Here is a 24895-nt window from a genome sequence, read left to right as displayed (position 1 = left end):
AAAAGAGGGGGAAAAAAGACCTATTTGTACAAAAATGCTTCTGGTATTCCTTTTCATGAAGGCCCAAACTGGAAACTATGATGGTATCCTAATGGGGAGTGGCTAAACAAATTGTGGTATACAAATGTAATGAACTATTATTGAGCCAGAAGAACCTCTAAAAGGGATTCTTTAGGAGAAGACTGTACAAAGTGATGCAGAGGGGCAGTAATGGGAGGAGGATAGATTAAGAAGGAGAGCAAACGAATTGTCCAAGATCACAAAGCTAGTGTTACTGTCTCTGAGGACAAAAGGTCTTTTGTAATTCATACTAGAGAGCTGAAAAAAATAGAAGAAACCAGTAACAAGGCTCTGACAAGTTTAAAACATTTATTTAAAATACAATTTATAAAATGCTTAATCTGCTGACTTGGGGACCCGCAGAGAGGGGTGGGAGTTCAGGGAGCTGCCTGGCTACTCCAGCAAGGCAGAACTGCAGGATATATGGCATCTCTCCCTCCCTCCCCTACTCTCCTCCCTTGAACACACCCAAGGGGACCTTGGCTCACCCTGGGGGCAAACAACAACTAGAAACAAAGTTCCAAGAGGTCTCTCAAGCCTCAGGGCCAGGGATGGCCAAATGCGGCCCCACCTATCAGGGAGGGGCGGGCTGGGCTTATGGGGTGTTGCCTCCTGCCTGCAGGTGGGGAGCACCCTGATTGACTGGGCTGAGAGGGGCTGACTGCCAGCCCCTGCACCCCCAGCTCCTTTGGTTAGCTAGGCTGATGTGGGAGAAGTGGCTCATTGGAAGCTGTTAAGCCGGGAGGTCAGGGGGTCTGGCCCCCTGGGGTCAGAGGAGCTGGGGGAAAGGATGTTACCAAGGACAGGTAGCTAAAGGGGCAGCAGCCTCGGGTTACTGCCCTCCACCCCCATCCCGGATTTCCTAAGCCAAAGCCCACAGCTCACTTTAAAAATAAAAAAATAAAACTGAACAAAACTGAACCAAAGGAAATGCACTTAGGAAAGATGTGGACAACCACAGAAAGCCCAACCCCTCCTCCTCCCATCTCCCGGACCCTACCCCACAACTCACACACGTAATAGTTTCCTATTTCCTTCTCTTGTCTTTCCCACTCTAGGGAATCAAGGCAAAGCCTTGGTGCAGGAGCTGCTGGGGGCCCAGAAGGGGGCTGAGTCTCACCTCAGCAAAGGAGGGCTAAGCTCCAGGCCCAGGGGGCTCTCACCGCCCTCATGCCCTTAACGCTGCAGGAAGCCCCGTCCTGGGTCTGAGATACACGTGTGGGCACAGGCACCTGGGGCCCTCTGGGGCCAAGGCCTGCCTTGAGGGTTCCCTGCCCCCAATATTTTTGGGCCCATGACTTGTGTAGACTGTACACTCAGGGAAGTGGGACAGAACTAAGGAGAGCAGGCCTCCCCTCTCCTCTGCCACTCCTGGAGGTAACTACCTGGGAAAGGAGGGGATCTGGTGCCACTGTTTTATAGGCCAATGGTAGTCACGTGTCCCTTTCACTCACTGTGGCACCACTCCTCCTTGGGGTCAACTCACTTAGACCCTCACTTTGGGCAGGCAGTGACAGCAAAGAGCAGCAGGCCATCTCCTAATTGTAGCCCTTTCCCCCTGCTGGGCCTGACCCCATGGCAGGACAGGAGAGACAACACACATACCACCACTGAAACAAGGTAAGGCTCAGGCTCCCTCTGAGCAAACCCAACATGCCACACTGGGTCTAATATGGCTTGGCAGTGCACACGTGCTACCTGTGAAACACAATCATCTCCCAATCCCTTGGAAACTTGTCAGTTAAAATCAGAAGCAGGAATTGGCTACTAACTAAGTCATAGGAAGATTCAGTGCAGTAGAAGAGAGTAGACGGGGACCAAGAAGAAAGGCAGACATGTCCCCAGCATACAGGCAGTACGGACACCCCTGTACCCAGGGGGAAATTGCTTTAGGCAACACCTACTTCCTCTGCCCCAGTCTAAGGGGCCAAGCTGACTTTCCAGAATCCAGCCCCTGCTTGGAAGGCTGGGCATCTAGGCGAGGTGAGTGATCACTGTAGCTTCAACCTATAGAGAACCAGTCTGTCAATTCCAACCAATGCATGACCAGAGGCTTCTTTCCAAAGTTATTGGGTCTGGTTAGTTCCCACAGCAATGACTCCTACAAGGAGACGTGCCAGGTGTAGCTCTGGACTGGTACCTTAAGTTGAGAGACAGTGGGCCCTGGGCTCCTAAGAGTTCAAACTTCACTGTCGCTGGGAAATCAAGCTACTCTCTGACAACACTATACAGATGGTTTATCAGCAGAGGCCTTGGAACCAGACTCGTTCCTCATGTTTTCCTTGGATAAGAAACCAAAATACTGAATAAATCTAGTTTTCCTTGCTTGTAAACCTGGGTATGACAAGTCTCCCTCCCTCCCTCACCTGAACTCTTGGCTAGAAATAGCCCACGTGAATGCTGGGGTGGGAGACCAGCCTGGGGAGAAAGGGAGGGCATGTCTGTCTGCTTTCACCACCTCCATGAATACTAGTGGTGCCTCCTGTCAGCCCCAGCTCTCTGGCCTGGTCTCACTGAAGGACCCCAACAAGTTGAGGCTCAGCTGGGGACAGGCGAATGGGGATGGGGGAGCCAGGGGGCTCCTGGGGGCAGCAATAGGAACAGAGAACAAGAAGCTAAGCTTGCCAAAATCCGATCTGTTAATGTTTCTGCAAATTCATTGAAACATCTTAGAAGACTATCAACTACCCTTCTCAAAACGAAAATTCATTTAACAGCTAAAACCCCTCCCATGCACTTCTCGCAAATCAGATTCTGAAACAAACAAACAAAAAAAACAGAAAAGAAAAAAAGAAAACAATCCTTTCAAATGGAACTTGCTATTTAAATGATGAAGACATGCACGTTTGGGGCGTTCCCATTTGTGTTCTGAAATCCCAAATTAATGAGCATGATAAACTGTTATTGCTGGCACTGGCTTCACCCCGTGTGGCACCATCTGACTCTCCACTCTGAGTCTGCGGGGGGCCCCCAACCCACCTCATGCCCCCACCTTCTCCGTTTACAGCGACTTGGGACAGCCCTTGTCGATGTGCCAATCACAGTGGGAGGAGGGGGTCGGGGGTCACAGTGCATGGGGTTCAAGGTCACAGTGGGTGGAGCAAAGGGGGTCACAGTGCAAGTAAATCAGGTCGTTCCCTCTGCTCAAGTCCAGCTGTCCGCCACGGCAGTGCAACCCGTGGCGGACGACCCTGGTGGTGGTGGGGGCAGCAGCGACAGCATCCTCTCGCACCCACATTTATCTGCGCTGCTTGAAGCCTTGTGAACCATCAGGACCCAGGGGCTGCCTGATCACATTATTGGGCTGTCTGGTGTCTTCGGGCTGGGAGATCCTGGTTGGCCTAAAAGGAAGCAGGTCAGAGTGGGAGGTCATCTTTGATGCATGTGCCCTCCCTCCCCCCGCATTACCTCCCTCAGTCTCCTTCTCCTTTCTCCCTCACTCCCCCCTTCTCTCTTTCCTCAAACTCAAACCCCTCCTCCCTCAGTTAAGTCTTGGAGTATTAACAGGCTGTGTTGGCCCTCTGACAGCTTAAGAACCAAGCCTGGAGGTCTGAGCTGCTGCCAAGAGATGGAGGAGGGTCCTCCTGGCCATTGTCTTTGACCCTGCCCTTCCTGCTCCCTAATTGATGGCTTTCCAGGCTTGGTGCTTCCACCCCCGACATGTCTGTGGATGAGACCATTGCTGAAGGTGGCCTGCTTGCCGACACACACTGAGTCAGACAGTCTGTCCTTGACAAGGGGCCAGAAAATTCTCCCAAGTACTGGAATGAGATACTGACAAATCCTAATGACAAAGGTGGCCAAGCACCTCTGTGGGAGGTAAGAGAATGCTTACCCCAAGGCAGAAACCTAGGCCACTTTTGCACAGACAGATTAGGACTCTGGAAAAATAAATGAAGCATGAGGGGAAAGTGACCAGTGCCCACAAAATCAAAGAAGTCAGGGGTGAGGAGGGTTCAGAGACTAGCCACTGTCATCACTTAAATTCCAGAACAACTAATACACAAAGCATCCCCTTGAGAGTCTTCAGAAGAAATTTTAGCAAGTACTGTAGGGCAGAATGACTCTCTACCTCAAAAGGTAAGAAGGCCTGGAGCTGGCTGGTGCCTCAGGGTTCCCCTAGCCTGACCCTTTCAAGCTCTCAGTGGAAGACTCAGTCCTAAAGAGAGGAAGTGCTTTGGTTGAGGTCACATGGCTGATGCAGAGCAGAACAGGACTGAAACCCAGGGCTCTATTCACTACATGTTGCCATCTTTCCTGATAGTACAGTCAAGAAACCAAAATAGTTTCAAGAAGGGTTTAATTGTGGGGGGACAAATACAGAAGAGATTATTAAGGGAAAGTACAGGTGTTTGGGAGGTGACATCACTGCAAAAAAGATGCACTCCAAAGAGTCAGGGGTGGCACTATTCAAGGTAAGCCTGAGTCCAACAAACCACTACTACACTTAGCCTTGTAAAAGCTATTTTTATTTAACGACCTGAAGCCTACAGGCATCTAGGTTCAGGGGTCACAATCAAAAAACCTGAGGTCATGACTAAGTCCTGACAGTGCTGTAATGTAACTCTGGGCTGGTCCCTTCCCCTTTCAGCCTCGACATCATAGGTGGGAGAGCTGGCAGGGCCCAAGAGAGCCTACATTTCAACCTCAATTTCATAGAGGAGAAAACTGAAACAGTGGGGCAGGGACCTGTCTAAAGCCATGCAGGCCACAAGTGGCAGGGTCAGGATTTGAACCCAGATCTACTTGTCAGGCTCACTAGATGGAGCTGTTTGTTGGGCCCCAGGGAACAAGGTAACACAAGATTAAATGCAGTTCCTCTGCTCTGGGACTCCTTCAGGAGGACCTGGGGCCCACACAAGAAACAGGACTTGCCTACAAGGCTCACCTGTCAAGGATGGGCTTCTCTTGCTCCTCCTCAGGGCTGGCACTACCAAGGATCCGCTTCCGGGCCTCAGCGTATTCTGCCTCGCGCTGGGCCAGGGACTTCACAGGGAGGGCTGGCCTGCTGGTAGAGTTGGGGCTACTGACAACCCCGTTGCTCGTGGGTCTTTTGAGGATCCGTATCTGAGGAGGGGGTCCTGAGGGAAGGCTATCGTCCTGAATCACGATGGGCACTTTGGGAGGAGACGTAGATTTCCTGCTGATGGAGAAAGCAAAGGTGGCCTCAAAATTCTTATAAGACTCCAGTGCAATGTTTAACCTGCATGTGGTACTAATGTCCATGCCCAGGCTTCAGAGAAGGAGCAAACCGCCAAGTGGTGCAGCCCCAGACAGCAAGCCAACACTCAGCCAAGACACATGAAACTGCTGCTGGAGGCTGAAGGCCCTGGTCTCTTTCAAAGGCCACTCAAGCCAGGGTGGGACAAGAGGTTTCCCCACACTGCCTCCTCCAGGACATCTGGCCCCCAAAGCCATACTAAGAGCAATAAGGTAGAAATTGTAAAGAGATAAATTTAGGCTTATTATAAGGAAAAATTTCCTCATGATTCAAGTTATCCAAAAGCGGAAAGGGCTGTCGAGAGGCAGCAGGTGCCACCTCCTGGGTGGTCTTCAAGCAAAGGCTGGATGGCCACTAGTCAAGCATGTTGTGGCAGGGATTCTTTGGGTGTATGAGTTGAACTAGATGGCCACCGAGACCCCTGTTAACTTTAAAATTCTGTGACTTAGTGACTGTTTGGCACCCCATAGCTACAAAATGCACATCCTGAACACAGCTCTCTGAGCAAGCCTGCTCCAACAAGAATCCCAGCTTCCTTGCTCAGAGAGAACCATGGCCACCCTGCATAACACAACACCTCAGCATGGCAGTACCTCCCCCCCACATGAGATCTGAAGGGTTCAAATCACCCCCAGGCTACAAGGGACCTACAAAAGATTTCCCACATGCTTTTGGGGATAGGGCTTATACTGCTCATTGACAGACCCCAAAAGTGGTTAAGAGTACCTCTTGGTTGTTGGGCTTAAGCTGCGCACTCTGGCTGGACAGCGGCGGGGCCTGGGTTAAGAATAACCCCAGAAATACAGGGAGGGCCATAACCGTGCCTGGGGAAGTGGCCTGTCTCCTCCACCATAAGGCCACATCTGGAACCGTCCACAAAATGCCCCACTCCCCTCCAAAAGAGAGGGTCCCAGTTACATCACAGGGCAGGGAAGAGACAAACGAGTGGGAAGGGGCTCAAAGCAGGAGGATGAAGTTCTTCAGAGCCATAAATAACCCCAAATGCCCACAAAGACCCTCCCAACGACAGTTTACTGGCTTCTCCAGAACCAAATTGGCATCGGGAGAATCTATTTCTAGAGCAGAGCACTGGTTGCTGGGAACTGGAGGGCAGCTGCTGCCATAGCTGAGTTGGAACAAGCATGGGGATGATATGGAAAAACATTCTGTAATGGAGGAGGTGGCGCGCGGTCACCGTGACGAGCAAACAGACAGACCTGGAGCCAGGAGTCTGATCAAGGAAGTGGGAAGCCAGGAGAGCTAGAGAAGAGGCAGCGCTGAGCGTCCCCGACAGCTTCTTTGGAGGAGGACTGTGGCCCACTCCCCAACTGGAGACCAGCCCTGGGCTGCCATCTCCTGACTTAGCTAGGGCACAGAAGCAAACCAGAGTCACGGGCTGGCATCTAATTCCCTTTAATCTGGAAGACAGTCCCCCCACTCTGACCTGGAACCCTGTCCTGATGGGGAGCACACTGTTAGAAGTCATCCAAAGATCCTCCCAGAGGCTTGTGCTACTGGACATGCCTAATTGTCTCAAGTTCCTATTTCCCAGATCAAAGGGGAGAGTTCATTCTCTACAGTCTAAACCTTGGGGTCAGCTAAAAATAGCACCGACTTCCCAACTCTCAAACAGACGAGAGCAAGGGTCCTCTGGAGCAGAGAGTAGTCTTACCTCTCCTTTTGGGTGATCTTCAGTTTTTTTTCCAACCGTCTGTCTATTTCCTAGAGGGAAAAAATGTATATAAAAAGTGGAAAAAAACATCTCTCAAATAGAAGTTTCATTGTCTATTTTTAAAAAAGAATCCAGGACATTGTCAAGTACTGTCAGGTCACTATTGTCTGGCTAGAGGCTAGACTAGCTGCTGAGATGACCTATAGGGTCACCGAAGTGAGACAGCCCTGGAACGTCACCTCCCTGACACCTGGCAGGGTGTCAGCCCAGGTGCCCATGTTGGACAGCAGGCCAAGCAGGAAAACAACATGCAGCCCTGAGCTCCCACCGGAAAAGAGAAGCTGGACCAAAGCTCTCCTCTCTGGGCCCAGGGGTAACTCATATTGGTTTATAAAGTGCACTCTTCACAACGATCCTGGTGACAAGATGTTGGGATTTGGATTTTACTTGAGGAAACTGAGTCTCAGTAGTTATAGTATGCACCTACAGCCACATGACTATTAAATATGGGAGGTGAGATTTGAACTGGAGTCTCCTGACTCCAAACCTACCACTCTTTTCACTACACCCCATTACACAAAAAGCTCCCCAAACACCACTAATCTGGACACTCCACGAAGCAAGACCTGATTAAAAAGATAAGCCCGTTTTTCACAAAAGGAACTTAAAAATGGAAACCATAACTCTTGAGGCAAAATGCCTTCCACATCCAGAGAAAGAACTACAGAAGAATTGGACAGCAGAATGAAGCAGAACATTATGTTTTGTTTCATGGTTTCTCCCACTCATTTTAATTCTTCTATGCAACATGAAAAATGTATTTAATAAGAATGTATGTGTAGAACCTATAGAAGATTGTATGCCATCTTAGGGAGGGAGAAAGCAGGGGAATCTAAAATATATGGAAATTATTGTAGAACACTTTTTTAGTATAGAACACTAATTTTTTAAAAAAATGGAAACCATAACAGTGAAATGAATTTTTTTCAGAAAACAGTACTTCCTCCCAAAACAAAAACAAAGACCCAGCCTGCCCCTCTGCCTGAAAAATGAATCCAGTCCCCAGGAGGCAGGCAGAAATTCTCAGTAGAGATTCATTTAGTTAAACAAAAGATGTCTTTTAAAATGCAAATACTCCCAAGGACCATCAATTATTCACACAGAGAGAAGACTCATTGTGAACTGGTTGAACCATAGCACAAAACCCTTCAAGCTGTATCCAGTTCGGGAAAGAATAAGCCTTCTCATTTGGAAGCATTTGGCTGAGCGTCTTCTAGTTGTAGGGAGGGGGCTTCAGGCAGGTCTAAGGTCACTGGGTACTTAGGGAGTAAAGGAGGTACCAAAGCAGCAGAGAGCCTACCTAGCTAGCCCTCAGGTGCCTTAGTAAAAGCTCTCGTCATTACAGTTCAGCCTGCAAGTCACTGGGAGAATCCTCTTCCTAAGAGCTAGGCCACAGTCACCTGTTCATTCAAGTCAGCAATGGCTCACCTGCTGCCTGCTCCTTCAACGCCAAAATTCCACCCCTGGCTAGCCTTTAAAGGCCTTCCATACCAGGACTGTCCCTCTTTCCCCACCCGTATTTCCAATGCCTTCCAATCCTGGCTCTCTCACGATGCTACTCCCAATAATCCACAATTGGCAATGTCAAAAGATCAGCTGGAGCAAGGCCCTGTGAGTTTGGCACTAAACTATTCTCAGAACTATTCAGTACATTAATTTAGTTGTCCCTGGAACTAGACTATCAATACAGAGAGGTCAGCACAATGACATTTAACCCTCTAAGTGGAAGAAGACAGCCAAAGGTGGGCATGGACGGCGAAATCAAGTCCTGATCAGACCGCATTTCTCAAGCTGGTGGTGAGGCAGGAAGTCCAAGTGTTGTCATCCCCCTTTTACAGATGGCAAAGACAAGGCTCAAAGAGGTTTAAAGATTGAGCCAGGGTCCAGAGCTACTAGAATTTGGGAGTCCAGGTCTCTCAACTCCCAGCATTCTCCTTCAAATGACCACTGAGCACACACAGAACTGCATCAACACAAAGATTTATGCGTCTTCAAGGACAGAAATCATTTGTTGTTGTGGGGCGATGGAAAACTCCATGGAAGGGGGTTGACATTTTTGAGGGAGACCACATGAAGGAGGAGAGGGGAACAGAGAGGGAGAGAGAGAGGGGGGAAGAGAAGGGGGGAGAGAGGGGGGAAGAGAAGGGGGGAGAGAGGGGGGAAGAGAAGGGGGGAGAGAGGGGGGAAGAGAAGGGGGAAGAGAAGAGGGAAGAGAGGGGAGGGAAGAGAGAGGTGGGAAGAGAGAGGAGGGAAGGAGGGGGAGAGACAAGACAGGGGGGGAGAGAAGGGGGAGGGGGGGAGAGAGGGGGAGGGGGCGTGTGTGTGTGTGTGTGTGTGTGTGTGCGCGCGTGGGCGCACGCACAGGCATGCAGGGAGGCAGCACACAGATGAAAGGAAGGAGCCACTACTATATAAGGTGGAAAATACAGGTTGGAGCCAGCTTGGGGAAGAGACCCTTAAATACCAATCTGAGGTGCTCACATTGTATCCTTTGGGCAATGGGAGGTCACAGGAGGTTTGTGAGCTGGGAATGAGAAGACATCAAAGAGCCATGTTTTAGGAAGATCCAACATAAATCATGTCCAAAGACTGATTAACCTAGAGAAAGAAGGCACTGAAGGGTTAAAGCTATACACTAATTTCTGAGCTCCGGGCAATCAACGTGAGTCAGCCATAAAATATGCAATCAAATATGGCAGAGAGAGAGGGGAATCACCATGATCAAGAACCCGAGGCCACCGGGAGGCTGCTGCTAGCAGAGGAGACCACTACTTGAGAGTTTCCTATTTTAGCTAATTATTCTTGTCAACTAGATCCTAAGCTTGTTTCCATGTTATTGTGAAGGACAAGGGCTGTAAGTACCCTCTAAATTTTAGCACCTGATTTCTCTGCCCTAAGTATGACAGAATCGTCCACAAAATTATTAATTATTATTATACATTATAAACTACTAATAATCAAAGATAAAGCACATATATTTCCTGTTAATAACATTAAACTGTTTGTTATTAATTTTCAGCTGACTTGACTTTCAAGCCTGAATTACTTGGATACTGATAGTATCCAAGAGGGACTTCCCAGGATGAATATGAGGGGCTCATGGATCATTCAGGTTGGAGGAGTGCAGTGGGCAGTGCCTGGAGCTCAGGAAATTAACTTAGGAGTTAGCTAGACAGTAGCACTTCTTAAACTTTTTAGGTTTCATGAATCCTTTATATTCCTAAAAATTAATGGGGACTCTAACGAGTTTCTGTTTGTGTGGGTTATACTTAGCAATAATGACCATATTAGGAATTAAAACATCTTAATATTAGGAAGTATTTTTTGTGTCCTGAAACAGCCTCACCTAGTTTGGGGCAGCTCTAATTTTCTCATTCTTTCTTATATACAAAAAGCTGCCTACTAGTCCAGAGCAGTGTTAAGTCCGATCCTTTATCTGCACAGCTAACTTCAAATGCTTCAACGGCTCCTCCAACCAATCCATTCTGATCATGACTCTAGTGTGTCAATGACCCCAAGTTTCTTTTTTTAATATCTCATCCTGGGATAAAGGACAGGAGACTAGCATCTTTTACATCAAAGCAAAGTCTATAGAATAAGATTCAAGGATACACACCAATGATTTCTAGAAACTACTCCAGGCTCATCAGCAACACAAAGAGCAGTATGTCTTAGCTGTGTCATTCAGGGGGATAGCTCTACAAATGGTGAACCTCATTCCCGAGCTGATCTTTGGGAGCTTCTGTTTCAGTGGGTGATACTTTCTGACTTTTCTCCAAATTGTACAGGTCTACCATATTTCAGTCTTACAACCTCTTCAAGTACTAAATTTCCCATCATCCTCCTTAACCCTCTCTTCTGTACTTAATCTGACTACTAGAAACTGCAAAGGCACAAATCATTAATTTACTGATCTCACGCCTATGATCATAACCACTCTTATAATCCAGAAAAGACATACCCACAAAACTCAGTGAGAAGTACAGCTCCGATTTCTTTCAGAATCTGGATGGCAAACTGCAATTAACACCTCTTTAGAGCTGTCAAGAGGGAAAAAAAATTATATCTCCTGAACCACACATTTCAAATCTCAGCTGCTGAGTTTTTATTCTGGAACTGTTTGCCAAGCTAATAGACATTCTATGAGTGGATCTGTTGTGTTTCCGGCCTGGGAGCAATGATGCTAACCCCCAACATCCCTTAGAGAAAGCACTAGCCGTAGTCGCTTAGTTAAGCTAGTGCTTACTTAACCCACAAATCTAAGAGAACCTGGCTCAGCTTAAATAGGGCCTAGGATTGCTCTCCCAGGAGCTTCTTAGATTCATTACTAAGTAACCAAGCAGAAAGACCCAGGCTAATCCATTATCAGATTTTTTCAAAGGGTTTCTTGCCCTTATAAAGTAAATCAATTAGTAGCCTTCAAGTCCAGACATGCATTCTAAAGAGATATGATCTCCAAATAGTAAAGCTGTACTGAAAGGCTTCACCCAACTCGGCTTTAAGGCCCCTTGTGCTGACTTCCTTCACCTCACTCATTATGTTATTAGCAGGCTTGGCTCAAAGAACCCCAGCCTGAGAAGTTCCTGCAACAAGCCTTTCCTGTGTTTGAGGAGGCTGCTATGTTCCCCTCCTTATAGTGTTATTACCAGGCCTCCCCCCAAAATAGTAGCTCTAGTCAAAGAGAAGCGTGGGAGAGGCAAACAGTCTGATCATCCCTAGTACATTCTATAGCAATCAATCCCCCACCAATCATTATATTAAAATGAGAGGATCTGGAGCTCAAAGAGAGACTTTAAAGATCAACCGGCCGAGGAATCCGAGGCCCACAGACATTAAGTGAGTTGGCTCAGTTACTCACACGAGTGAGAAATCCCAGGGAAGGGGTTTGGAATCTTGTCTTTGGCTGCCTTGTACGTTACAGCTCCCAAAGTGACACTATTCAGTTCAGAACAGGTGGCAGGTACTTAGGGGAGGTCAAGGCCTTAAGGTGACAGATTCACAGTCCAGTCCTCCTTATCCCATCAATGTTTCAGACAGTTGGCTGATTCTCCTCTGAGTCTAATTTCTACTCCAGCTTCCTATGCCAGTTTCATAGATATACCATCAATAGTCCTGGCACCACAGACTCTCAGCTTGTTCCTATGGGATTACATAGCTGGAAATGATCTCTGCCTGGTACTTTGCTCCCCATTACTACCTAAAGCTTGTTGGTGCCTAGGAAAACATCCCCTCATTTTCAGGTCTAGGGTATCACTCCAAAGTTCCTGGAGGGGCTGGTCCTTTATGGATTTGAAGGTAGTATGGTTTAGTGAAATAGTCAGCTTCAAAGATTTCTTTGGAAGAAGGAAGAGGAAAGTGTAGGCTTGGACAAATAAGAGAAAGGGGATCCAGACAAGAAAGACTAGTTATTTCCTACATCTGTCTTGGGAGTCTGAGGACAGTTTTTGGTCACCTCCTACCAGTCCTATCAGAATCCGCCTCTGAAAATCCCTTCCTAAAATCCCTTCAGCAGCAGCTACACATCTGTTTTTTAATTTACTGGTATTAATAGGCCTCTCTCATTGGTCGCTGTAAGGAAAACAAAGTATGACTAATCTTTGACTTGTAAGGAGCAGAGGTGAATTTACTGCTGCTCTTGTATTGGGCAGCCTGCCTCAGGCTGGATGCCACACACTGCAAGGAGCAAACTAGATTTGAAAGAAACAACAACTTTGTTAAGAGGGGAGAACCACTCTTCACCCCTTTCCCCCCTCAGTTCTTCACCACAGAGTTGCTGCTAGAGCTCCCTGATCCTGCTCAAGGGAAGACCATTTGGGACACATAGTACACAACTAAAAAACAAACACAGACAGTAATGTCTTTGCCTGGCAGGTCAGAGGGGCAGAACTTTCTCTGGGAGCCAAATCACAGAACGAGGGCTAAGCTCCTCACACCTCTCAGTTAAACTCCCAGCCCAGTCATCAAGTAGCATTCAAAAGGCTAAAAGTGATGCCCAGTCTCGAGTTTGGAAATGAACTGCTCTCTTGGAGAAGACCAACAACTGAGCGCCTACTAGGCGAATTTAATTAACATCTCAGTAGCCATCCTCCTAAGCCATCTTCAACAGAATCAAAAAGTTGCAAAGATGATGTCCTTCACAGAGGAGTATAAAGTCAGAACTCAGAACTAACAAAGAGCTTCCTCCATTGTAGCTGACATTGTGCCTGCGCTCAGCTAGAGTTCCAATGAAGAGGAAGGTCCTGCCTTCAGAGGCAGGGGGATCAGCTTTTGGAAAGCTCTCCAGTTAAGAGAAGTCTTCCCTTCCATCAATCCTAAATATGTCTCTCACTGTACCTAGTTCCGTCCTCTAGGGCAAAACAGACTTCCAGACAGCTTTCATGGTCCTTCTTCCTTCTCCAGATTAAACATCCAGAATTTCGTCCACTGATCCTCAGACAACACAAACTCCAGACCCTTAACTGGCCATCCTGGCTTTCCTCCTCTGGCAGCTCTCCAATGTCTGACCAGGGTGGAGGAAGCATGATGGGACCCTGAACACCACTCCCCTCTCCCTTGACCTTAGTTCAGCAGATTGCACTGGCTTTTTGGCTGTCACTTCACACTGTATCTTATTATGGATAAAAATTACAGATTGTTTTAAAAGAAAGTGTTGTCTAGCCATGCCTCCTCTCCCTCCCTTCTATACCTGTGAAGTCAATTTTTTGAACCCAAGCATTAAAATTTTATGTTTCTATTAATGACCATCCTAATAGTTTTGGCTGAATATTTTACAATGTTGACTTACTGTATCAGCTCTCTTTCCCAGCTTTATATCACCTGCAAATTTGGTAAGCATGCCATCTCTGCTTCTCTACAAGTCTTTGATTAAAATGATAAACAAGCCAGCACAAATCCCTGGGGCACTCCACTGGAGACCTCCTATAAGTCGTTATCAAATACTATAGAAAAATGACATCTATGAAGTTCCCTTGATCCTGCAACCACCACTTTATCAAAAGAGTCAGTCAGGTCAGCCTTACAGGGCAGGTTCTTGATAAAGATGTCCCAGCTCACTTTAGCTGTCTTTCCTGGATGTTCACTAGCTGTGCCTTTCATGAATGATATGTTCTAAAATTTTGCCAGGAGTGGATGTCGAGGTCCCCAGCCCAGTACCTGCTGACCCTCTTTCATTTTTTGATGATCCAAGCAACATTCCGCCTTCCCCAAGCCTGTAGTGCCTCTCAATTCTTCACAAGGCCAGTTCTTCCAACACTCTTTCCCTGACATAGGGCAGTTGGGTGCTTGCTTCCTAGTCTCTAAATCATAGTGAATATCAGTTCCCTACTGGCCATTTTTATGTTTTATCCCTTGTGGTCCCAAGGTCGTTCTTGGCAGAGAAGAAAGCAATCAAGGCAAGATCTCCTGTGGGTGACTAGCATTCAATCAGATTGGAGCAGTCACCTCGCCTTGTTCTGATCCTCAGCTCCCTTCGCCAGCTTTGGTGCACCACACTCTGAACACAGGCACTGCCAACACTACTCTGACCTATTCAAACCTTGCCTTCGATTTCTGCACATCTTTTCAAAATCCAAGCTGGCTCATGAGTTTCCTGTGCATCCACACTAGTCTGTTTGGGCAACTCTAGCTTTTTTTCTCTTCTTTGAGCTAGTTCCCATTTATAGCTTCAAAATTTCACCCTAGATAGCTTCCCATCCCTCCTGATCTAACTTTCCCTGCAGAACTTTAGGCCATGGGATCCTGGCTTGACTAAAAAATGGTTTTCCAGACCTGAGACCATTGACAGCTTCCCTCTCCTCTATCCCAATGCTAAGATGGGAATGGTTACTCTCCCCTACCCCACCCATGATCCCTGCAGTCATGGTCCTGGGTCTCCTCCCATCAAGTCTCAGCGATGCCTAGTAAGTCAAATTTGCCTCCCTTGATTTAGTTTGCAATTCATCCACATACATTTGGTGCCCTGCAAGTGTAGATAGGAGGCCAGGGATTTTTACCCCCAACGCCCTTCTTGGATTTTGTCTTGTGAACTTCTAGGTATCTCTATGGCTAACCTCTGCCTGCTACGGTCAGTATCTGGTTTGGTAGACACAAACAGGCAGTTTTATCTTTCTGCCTTCCATTTCAGGAAAAGTAAAGTCTCTGCCGGAGACATTTTTTCGTAAATTGTAAACTACACAGCACCTTAGAAAACACCTAATTTAACTCCCTCTCGCCTCATTTACAAGTAGAAAAACGGAATTCAGTGAACAAATTGATGCTCCTAGTCCTTCTCTCCCATAGATGCTAGGAAACAACAGACAGGTGGCAGCCTGGGCACCTGCCACACCATAAAGCACTTTAGGAGAGGTCCAGTCCATTTCAATATGGTAGACTGTATTTCCAAGGGTCCTCCAAACAAGGAAATATTTAGGACCAGACCTCTTGGGGTGGCTCCATAGCTGTAGAACCAGATAGTGGGAGACTGTAAGGAAACAATGCCTCCACCAGGTGCTACTCCAGATTATTAAAAAGTCAAAGGCACTGTGCGCCTCCCAGAGAGGAAGGGAGGGAAGTGTGTGGAACCATTTCTGGTTCTTTCCCCCAAAGAGTGGCAATGGTTCGGCAGAGCTTGTCGGGTAGGGGAAACACAACGGGCAGCCGTATCTTAAGTGAGACACCATGGAAGAAATATACAAAAAAAAGAATGGAGCCCTTCTAGTGAAACTGAAATTCATGACCTTCCTAATCTGCCTCCCAAGTGTCTGTAGTTCACAGGTTTTCAACTAGATTAAATATATTTATTAAGTAGAAAGTTCTACATTTCTAAGAATCACAGGTGGGATGGTTACAAGAAATATGGGCTTCTTGCCCCCTCTGAGAGAACTCAAAGGTTCTTTTACTGACCAAAGGAGTAATGCCCCAGGGTGGCACCTGCATAATGATAACAGGAAAGGAGAATAGTTAAGCCCCTTTTAAAAAGAAAGGCAACATTTCATCGGCATAATGGCACTGCATAATCCATCAGCTGTGAATCAAAGTGAGCCAAAGATATTCAGCTTGCAGGAAAACTTCACTATGATATTCTCCAGGTTACTGTTTTAATTATGTTTAAGAAAGTAGGCAATCAATTCCAAGAAAAGGAAAAAAACACAACTTACATTTGGATTCTAATACATTTAACTTGCTAATCCTGTGGTCAGAGGAAGATATAAGCAAACCCAGCTTGGCTAATAGGAGGGTGAGTGGCTGAGGCCCAGTGGCTACTCAATGAAACCTCCAAAGAGGAAAAAGAAAAGGAGGCAGATGGATATCACAGATACCTTGGAACCAGTGGGAGGCCAAGCTGGAGGGCAGAGAATGGCTCTTTGAAAGCCTCCAAAGAGCAGCTGTCCCACAAGAACGTTGTCCTTCCCCAGAAACAGGTTGCCACTTTGTCTTTTTAGAGAACCAAGGCCCCTGGGGAAAGGCAGTGTTTAGCCGTGTGTATTTATCATTCCTCTAACAAGGGAATGTCTGCTATTTCCTGTGTTGTGCTGCAGAGCCTCGAGGATTCAGGAAATGGCTCCCTTATTCTGGGGACCAGCAGTTTACAAGGGGGAAAAAAAGGATGATGGGAACTAGAGACTGATTTACTGCTGTGGACTAAAATTTCTGGTGAAAAGAGCTATGTCCATGTGAACAAGTCCCAGTCATCCCATTTTAATCTAATCTATTCTAATAAATGCTTCTAGAGAGACCACTCTATGGAAGATCCTGTGCCTGGCACTGGAGAGAGAGCTGGGTATGCCCCAGGCCCTGATCTCAAGTTGTTGCCAGGAAGGCAAATTACTGACTCTGAAGGGAAACTGAATAAAGGTCAAAGGCAGGATCCAGGCAGAGGCCTGTAAGTAACCCAAGGAGTGGAAGCCTTTCACCTGAATGGTGCAAAGTCTGGGGTCAAGAAAAGTTTTCCAGAGGAACTGACAGCAGAGCTAGGTCTTGGGAATGCAGATGAGGTCGCTGTCCATTCCAGCAGAGGAAACAGAAAAGATTCCATTTTGAGTTGGAACAGAAGTTTCAGCCAGACTGTGGAGAGCCTTGAATACCAAAACCATCTGATACTGAATGTGGCACTAGGAAGCTATTGCAGGCTTCTAAGCACAAAAGTGACAGGACTAGAATGATCTATGTGGAAGATGATTCAGGGGAGGCCAAGGTAGGGCAGGGGGCTGTAAGCAGTCTAGGTGAGGGCAGCCATGGGGAGGGCGAGGAGGGGCTGGATGAGAGATCCTGAGATCACAGAGGAGGACACAAGGCTCTGCTACACGGGAATGAAGAAGACTCTGCTATCACCTAAAGGTTTCCAAAGTGCTTTCCTCCCAAGAGTCCTGTGAAGACCTGTACAGAAGGAGACCTAACACTGACACTGCAGTGACTTCAGTCACTACTTAGGTATCTTGGCCACAGATATCGACTCATCCTCACAGGGAAATAAGCAAGGCAGGAATTGGTCTGGCAAGCAGGGCAAAGTACAGAAGAATCCCTTCACCAGGCCACCAAACCCAGTCAAAAGCTTTCCTGAGGCAGGGGCTGCCCTTCTGTCTCAGTGTCCTTGAGGTTCAACTGCTTGAGGACTAAAAACTTCATGAATGAAGAAATCCCCTTTCTCAAGGAGCTCCGATATAGGGCGGGCCAGTTTGCAGCTGAAGATGCCAGGGAGCCTTCCCTTTCCTGACTTCACCAGGAGTTGGAGAAATGAAGTCAAAGTATTTTTTGAGGAAGAAAAGCAGGGCCACTGGGGTCCTGCCTGAGAACAGAGTTCCATCCACCTCAGTAGCACCATCCCAGGGGGCCTGGGACAGCCCTTTGGGCACAGGCCCTCAGTCAGGCTCAAGGAAGACCAGGGAAGAGTCAAGGAGAAACTCATTAAAGTTCTCTTTAAGGGGGTTGGGGAGAGAAAATACACACCCATATACACACAAACACTCCACCCAGACACTCACACCTTCGGTCTCTCTCTGTGTCTCTCTCTCCCCGTGTCTCTCTCTCCCCCTCACTACCACTACCTAAACGCTCACACATATAAAGTCTCCAGAACACACAACCAAGTCCAATGACATATGAATTAGGCAACTTACAGAATGCACACAGTGAGTAACAGGGCAGTGCACCTGCTATTCAAGACTCAGCTCAAAGTGGCTGCAGACAAAGGTGGGCATGACATGCTGAGCACACAGATGGCAGTCTTCTGAACTGCCAGAACAAGAGCAAGCCAAGACAGAGACACAGAAATACTTCACAGCCCTTGGAAAATCATGTGTCCCAAGTAAAGTGTGTGCTTTTGATTGATCAATAACTGACATTTCTATAGCATTTTTAAATGTACGATCTGCTACATGCAGTACAACGCGTTGTCTTATACCCACTCTACAGGTATGGGTAGAGAGATCCAGAGCACGTGTGAGAGTTGCCCAGTGAAACATTTCAGCTTTGAATTTCAGCCGGTCACATCTCATAATGATGCTCCCTTCTAAGGCTATCTCCCTTCTTCTCTGTAGGTCAACAGGCATGTGTTAACTGGGGAGCGCTGTGCTGAGCTTACAGAAAGGCATTTAGAGTCTCTGTCCTCGGGGAACTCATAGCCTAACAAAGGCATCAATCTGTGGAACTAGGTCCGAACAAAGTGGAGGGGATCTGAGGATCCTCGAAGAAAGTGGTGGCAATGGGAAGCCAAGAGGCAGGGGGAGCCTGCAAGGTGGGGAGCTGCTCTGCACAGGTAGCCCCTCTTCTAGACAATGGGCCTCTGTCTTTTCTTCACACCCTACCAGCGCACAGGGCAGGCGGGAGCCACAGTCCTTCACAACTGACTTGAGTTCTCCCTTCCAAGAAATGGGGGTCTCAGCAAGTCCCTTCAGCTCTTTGGGCTTCAGGGTTTGCATCTGGAGTTAGACAAGAGACTGCTAAGACTCCTTTCTAATTCTAAAACCTGGGATCTTTGGAGTTGAGGATTCCAAAGCTGCCACAAGTGTTCACTGCCCTGAAACAATGCCTCTAGTCTCTTCTCTAGGGAAGGGGAAAAAAAGAAAACAAAGTTGTGGGTCCTCACTTTTACTCCCCACTCAGGAACTGGACTTGGGAAAACACAAACTTGGGGTTCTTATTCCAGAAAACCAGCTTGGACTTCTTCCTACTTAAAAAGACCTCTTTTCATTAGCTACATTGCTATTACCTGCCCTGGAAAAATCAGCACCTGGACGGAAATCAGGAAATCTAATTCCACTCCTGGCTGTCACTTAATTATCTGTGAATAAGTCTGGGGATCCTTTCCCCTGGAGAAGCCTCAGTCTTTGTTTCTCTGAAATGGAAATAATATCTGCCCCAAAGCTCTTTGTGAACTCTACCATACTATCTAACGGTGAATCAATACTCAGGGTGTGTAGGACAGGACGCTTTCTCCACTCAAACTTTCCAACTATCTGGAGCCAAATGGCCTTCCCCAGAGCTGATGGGCCTGGCACAGCGACGTTACCAAAGGGAACTGCAGCCTGGATCTTTAACAACTGTAAACTAGCTTCAGAAATCAAGATCAACATGGACTTGACGTGTTTCCCCAGTCACAGAGATTACTTCTAACTATCAAATGCTGTTTGTTTGTACAACACTGAGATTTGCTTAAGCCAACAAAGACAGTTTAGAGAGTTGAGAACAGCTCGATCTCATGTTTTCAAACCCTTTGCCAACATTCCTTGCCCAGTCTCCACCCGAGTTGTTTTTTTTTTTTAAAAAGCATTTCCTTGGTAATGAAGGCCATATTCCTTAAACATCCCTTTGATTAAGAATGGGGCAACTTAGGGAAAAAGTTTTAGGAAAAATTTATAACAGATAAAATTAGCTAAGGCCCACGTGAAAGCCATTCCACCAACAGAAAGAATTTCTCGAAGCCAACCTCCCAGTATCCAAATATAATTTTAGTTTCTCATCAGTGTAATGGAAATACTACTTGCACTGTGTGACTGACCTCAAAGGGCCACTGTAGCAAAGTGTTTTGTAAACTTTTGAAAGCTAACAGAAAAGTGAGCCACTTTATTTAAGAAAAATTCCAAAGGCCCAGAAAACAGACTTGGAGGTGCTGAGGCACCTCTTGAAGTAGGGTAACCAGAAAAGGAAAAGGGAGTAGAATAGCAGAAAAATAAAATCCAATTTCACTCGGAAGTGTTATGAATTAGAACTTCAGACTTGGTTTGCCTCTAGTTTATAGAGTGAGTAGCTTATAATTTTCAGGTACTGCTCTGTACAGGTATTATAGCAGCTTGCTTTCTAGACACCTCACTAGTGGAAAGGATGAAAGGTGATGACCACTCACCCTCCACTAAGATGCTCCCTACACTCACTCATTGATTACCTGGGCCAAGGTAGCATGGCTGGAGCTATCAGCAAAAGAGGGCTTGGCGCTGGGTACCTAGAAACTTCAGCAAGTCACCTAAGCCCTCTGGGCCTCAGTTTCCTCTCCTGTAAAATAAGAGGGATAGACACTTTTGCCTCATTCTTTCCAGATCTATGACTAAAATCCTTCAATCCTAGAAAAACAAAATTGGCTACAACCATCTAGAGGACAGACACATTAGTAAACATGATTTCTAGGACTATTCACTTAGAGACAGATCTTTTGTCAAAGTCTTGAGGATCAATATCGGCTCCAGAAGCAACAAGATAAAAGAAAAGTGGCTGTTTAAACAGAAAAAAATGGAGAGGAGAAAGGAGAGGCACAACTCCAGTATTTGAAGATCTAGCATGTCAAAGATGGCTCCAGATTGTTTTGCTTCAGACCGCAGAAGAATGGGAAACAGGAAGAAATAACTGAGAAAAAGAGGGAAGCTCCTGTCCACAAGGTGAATGAGTAGTTCGGTGGGGAGGCACTGGATGGAGTCCTCAAAGATCTGGGTTCACCCACACTGGTTGAGTGACCCTGGGCAAGTCACTTAAACTCTCAGTGTCCCAGGCAACAATAAAAGGATAAATAGCTTATAAACAAATTCATAATCCACAAAGATTGAGGAAGTAATGTAATCACAGGTCCAGATCTAAGTGGTCTGGAGTGCTCAGCAAGCTCCCAGGTCTGAAGGCCTTGAGGAATCTAGTGAGGTGAGAAGTCCCTTCCAACTCCAACACTGTCTGACCTTATACTGAGGCTGACTGAGGCTGGCTGAGGCTTAGGGGCTCAGTCTGAAGAGACACAGGGAAGAATTATGAACTAAAGGATTTTCCACATTTTACGAAGCACTGTATACACAAACTCATCAGACAGCCACAAAAACCCATTCCCATCATAAGTTAAGTGACCTGCCCAGGGTGACAGTCACAAGTATCTGAAGTGGAATTTGAACCTAGGGTTTTCCAGGTACTATATCCACTTCATCAGACTGCCTCTAAAAAGGGAAAATTCAAACCACATAATAGGTAGCACTTGTATAACATTTCAAGGCTTTCAAAGTGCTTTATAGCTATGATCTTATTTGGCACAGGCTATCACCACCATTTTACAGATAAGGAAAATGAGGCAGGACTAATGTGCTTTCCTCAGGGACACACAGTAAAGAGTATATGAGGGAAGACTTGAACTCAGGTCTTCCTGACTCCAGGTTCAGTACTCTGTACTACACCACCTAGCTGCTAGTTAGCAGCATTAATTTAGAAGATATATTAAACAGCTATAATTAGGATTATTGGGGTCATCAGAAGGAATAGAGTGATGGTTCAGTTTTAAGTCAGGAAGACCTGGGCAAGAGGATCTCACTCATTTCTGACAAGGACTAGCTATATGACTACAAGCATGTAATAAGCCTCAGTTTCCTTATCTGTAAAATATTCAATCAGTAAACCTTTATTAAGTCCCTACTATGGCCTTGGCACAAGGCTAAGTACTGGGGATTCAAAAAGAGGCAAAAGACAAGCCCTCAGGGAGCTCCCAGTCTAGGAGCACACAGGCCTCCAGGACTGCCCTGTGATGTAAATCGCTTTGTAACTTCTAAGCACTATACCAATGCTAGTTATCATTATTCTTAGCAAGAGCTACCTATTCTACAACACAATTGCTAGGAGACAATCAAAATTAGAGGCCAAAGGAGGTGAGTATTCCAAGTGAGGTAGTGGCCAAGTACCAGGTCTCAATTCCCTTAATGAGGCAAAATGTCACCTGGGTAAGCTCTACCTCCCTCACCCCGTCAGGCCCCAACTCCGAAAGCTCCCAAACAAGGGTGCTATTTAATCCAATTCAATAACCAGAGTTCCTACCTCTTAAGTCACTGAGTAGGGCCAAGAAAGATTAAAGGAAAGGAAATGACTTTTTGGCAACATCATACCCGGTGTCAGAAGCCAGCCAAGCTCCAAGTCAGAAAGCCTAAGTTAGATTCTGTCCCTCACATGACCTTGGATAAGTCACCATGTCCCTGGGTCCCATTTTCTTCATCTGGAAAATGGGAGAGTTCAACTGAGTTGTTACTAGACTATCTTTCCAAGGTTCCCTCAGAGTTCTAAATCTAAGACCCTCTAAACCTGTACCACCCCTTCATCTTAGGGAAACTTGAGAAACCTTAAGATGAGAGCTAATACAAGGATGTTTGGGGAGGTGGACAGTCTAATGCAAATACTAGGAAAACAAGTCCAATGGGATGCCCTTCTAATGAAGCATCAATGCCAACATCATTTTATAGGAAGGATGGCAGTTTCTAACACCTCCACATCACAGTCTTTTCTTTGCCTTCAGATGGGTAAGACTAGGGGTTTAACCTGAAGCAAAGTCTCATTGTAGAGGCATCTGGCTGACACATTGGATAGTGTCAGGCCTGGAGACAGGGAGACTCTTCTCACAGAGTTCAAATCTGGCCTCAGACACCTACTAGTTATGTGACCTCTGATAAGTCACTGAAACCTGTTTACCCCAATTTCCTCATCTGTAAAATGAGTTGGAAAAGGAAACGGCAAACCACTCCAACATTTCTGCCAAGAAAACCCCCAGATGGGATCACAAAGCATGGGACGCAACTTGAAAAAAAAAAAAAATGACTCAAGTGTAGGCCTAACTGTAACACAGAGGAAAGAGCACTAGGTCAGAGGACCTGGATTTGAATTCAGGCTACGTTTCTACATTTTGCGATCTTGGGCAAGTAACTTTAATTTATCCAAGTCTCAGTTTCATCATCTAACACCAGGGGGCTGGACCTCCATCAGCTGGAAGATCCAGGCCAGGTCTGAATAATTAGGCACTTTAACAACGCTTTCCAACAGAGCGGTATGGTGAACTGGGAATAACTGTGATCTCCCAGAAAGCAGGAAATGGCTTTGACCTTTCTATGTATCTCTAAGATTCAGGAAGTGACAGGTACACAGTAGGCGCTTAACTAATGTTTGCTGACACCTTGAGCACCTGCCATTCAGAAGGTTAAGCACTCTCAGACAAGGCAGTTTCTGATCCCATTTTCTCCTTGGTGGAAGAAAGAACGAGAGGCTCCATCTCTTGAGGTACAAAAGCTTCGATTATCTGGATTCTCCAGAATCCAATCTGAGAAAATCCTCCCTGGTGCCTTCTCCACGCACGGGCGATAAAAGCGTGGAAGTGAAATCTGACAGCCGAGGTGCGCGGAAGCGTCCACGTCGTTACGGGAATCCTTCCCGGAGGCGCGGGCATCCTCTTAGGGAAGCCTGAGGTCCAGGCTGGGGACGCGATGACTCAGGTCCGGGGCCAACCTCTCCTACGATGCGACCTCGGAGAAAAGAAATCTCTCCGGGCCTCAGTTTCCCCCCCGTGAAATGAGGGCGGGGGAGTCCGGCTTCAAAGTGACTCTGGGACTCCTTCCACTCCAGGGGCGATCTTTCTGTCGATGAAGACACCGGAGGGGGTTTCACGGACGGAACAGATCCGTAAGAGAGCGCCCGCAAGCCCGCACGGGGGCACGGCACGCCCGAGGCTCCCGGCCGCCCTCCGCACCGCAGGGGGCCCTTCGCCCCCACATCCGCAGGTCGCTCGGCCGGGGACGCGCTCCCGGGGGCGGAATGCCCGGGGCACAAAAGAGGAGGAGGGGGGCCTCCCGGCCCCGAAAAGCCGCCCACGAGGCCCGAGCTCTGACGGGGAGCCGGCTTCCGGACCCCCCTCCCCCCGCAGCCCGAGCGCGGGCACTTCCCGTCCACGCCCCGACCCGGCCACAGCACGCGGCGCTGCCTGCGGGGGAGGCGCGTTTGGCGGGACCCCCCCACTCCAAAATGGGCGGCCCGCATAGGGCTCCCCGCACACGGCTCGGTCCGCACTCCCGCGTCCGGTGCCTCCACGCCAGGGCCACGGAGCGTGCCCGGCCGCCCACGTTGCCCCACGGCGGGGCAGGGCAAGGCCCACCAAGTTTAAAATGGTGCCTGGCGGGGTGGGGCGGGGGCATCGGGGGTAACCGGGCTCCGGGGAGGGGAAAGCGAAAAGTCCCGCCGGGCACCGCAGCACTCCCCCCGCACGCCCAGGGGCACCCCGACAGAGGCGGCGAAGGAAAGGGAGCGCGGCCCCTTTAAGAGGCCTTCAAGGCGCTCAGGGGCCCGGGGCCTCCTCTCCAGCCCCAGCTCGGCGTGGGGGGTGCCCTTCTCCGGGCAGAGCCCTACCCTCCGACCCGGTCCCCCGAGGCTCCCCCTCGCGCCAGGTCCCGCCCGGCCCAGTCCCGGTCCAGCGGCTCCTCCTTACCCCACTGTCGGCCGCCTCCTCCCAGCTCTCAGCGACCTCCTCATCTTCCATCTTACTCGCCGCTTCCCACCCCCCCCCTCCCCGCGCCTGCGCCCTACGTCCGGCACCCCTCCCCACCCCCCCGCACCGGCGGCGCGCCTCCGCCACGGGCGCGGGCGCGCACGGCATCTCTGGCCTCTGAGGCCCCGTCTCCGCCCCCGACCACGCCCCC

The 24895-nt window shown here is 47.9% G+C and overlaps 1 protein-coding gene across 5 annotated transcripts; it reads right to left on the bottom strand.

The window, feature by feature from the left end:
• Nucleotides 1-352: 352 nt before the first annotated feature.
• On the bottom strand, nt 353-24786 carry SZRD1 (SUZ RNA binding domain containing 1). Of its 5 annotated transcripts, none has more exons than XM_072609041.1 (4): nt 24685-24781; nt 6954-7003; nt 4949-5203; nt 353-3401 (listed from the first exon to the last, which is right to left on the bottom strand). In XM_072609041.1, exons 1-4 carry the CDS (start codon nt 24733-24735, stop codon nt 3299-3301), a joined length of 459 nt encoding a protein of 152 aa, XP_072465142.1. In that variant the 5' UTR covers nt 24736-24781; the 3' UTR covers nt 353-3298. The 5 variants fall into 5 exon arrangements, with proteins under 5 accessions (XP_072465142.1, XP_072465143.1, XP_072465144.1 ...); XM_072609042.1 differs by having other exon boundaries at nt 4949-5200; XM_072609043.1 differs by lacking the exon at nt 6954-7003 and having other exon boundaries at nt 24685-24786.
• Nucleotides 24787-24895: the final 109 nt, after the last annotated feature.

Source organism: Notamacropus eugenii, chromosome 5 (genome assembly GCF_028372415.1).
Source record: "Notamacropus eugenii isolate mMacEug1 chromosome 5, mMacEug1.pri_v2, whole genome shotgun sequence".
Lineage (NCBI taxonomy): Eukaryota > Metazoa > Chordata > Mammalia > Diprotodontia > Macropodidae > Notamacropus > Notamacropus eugenii.
Note: the sequence above shows the minus strand (reverse complement) of the source record. Positions and strands in the feature narration are given on the sequence as shown.

Bases quoted from the DNA above. Each gene is read 5' to 3' on its own strand.
- SZRD1 (XM_072609040.1), bottom strand. From the start codon at position 6,803: ATGTCCAGTAGCACAAGCCTCTGGGAGGATCTTTGGATGACTTCTAAC. The intron at 5,201-6,498 runs GTCTGTCTGTTT...CTCCATCAGCAG, and splicing joins GATCAGACTCCTGGCTCCAG to GAAATCTACGTCTCCTCCCA. The intron at 3,402-4,948 runs GTGAGCCTTGTA...GCTTCCTTTTAG, and splicing joins GAGAAGCCCATCCTTGACAG to GCCAACCAGGATCTCCCAGC.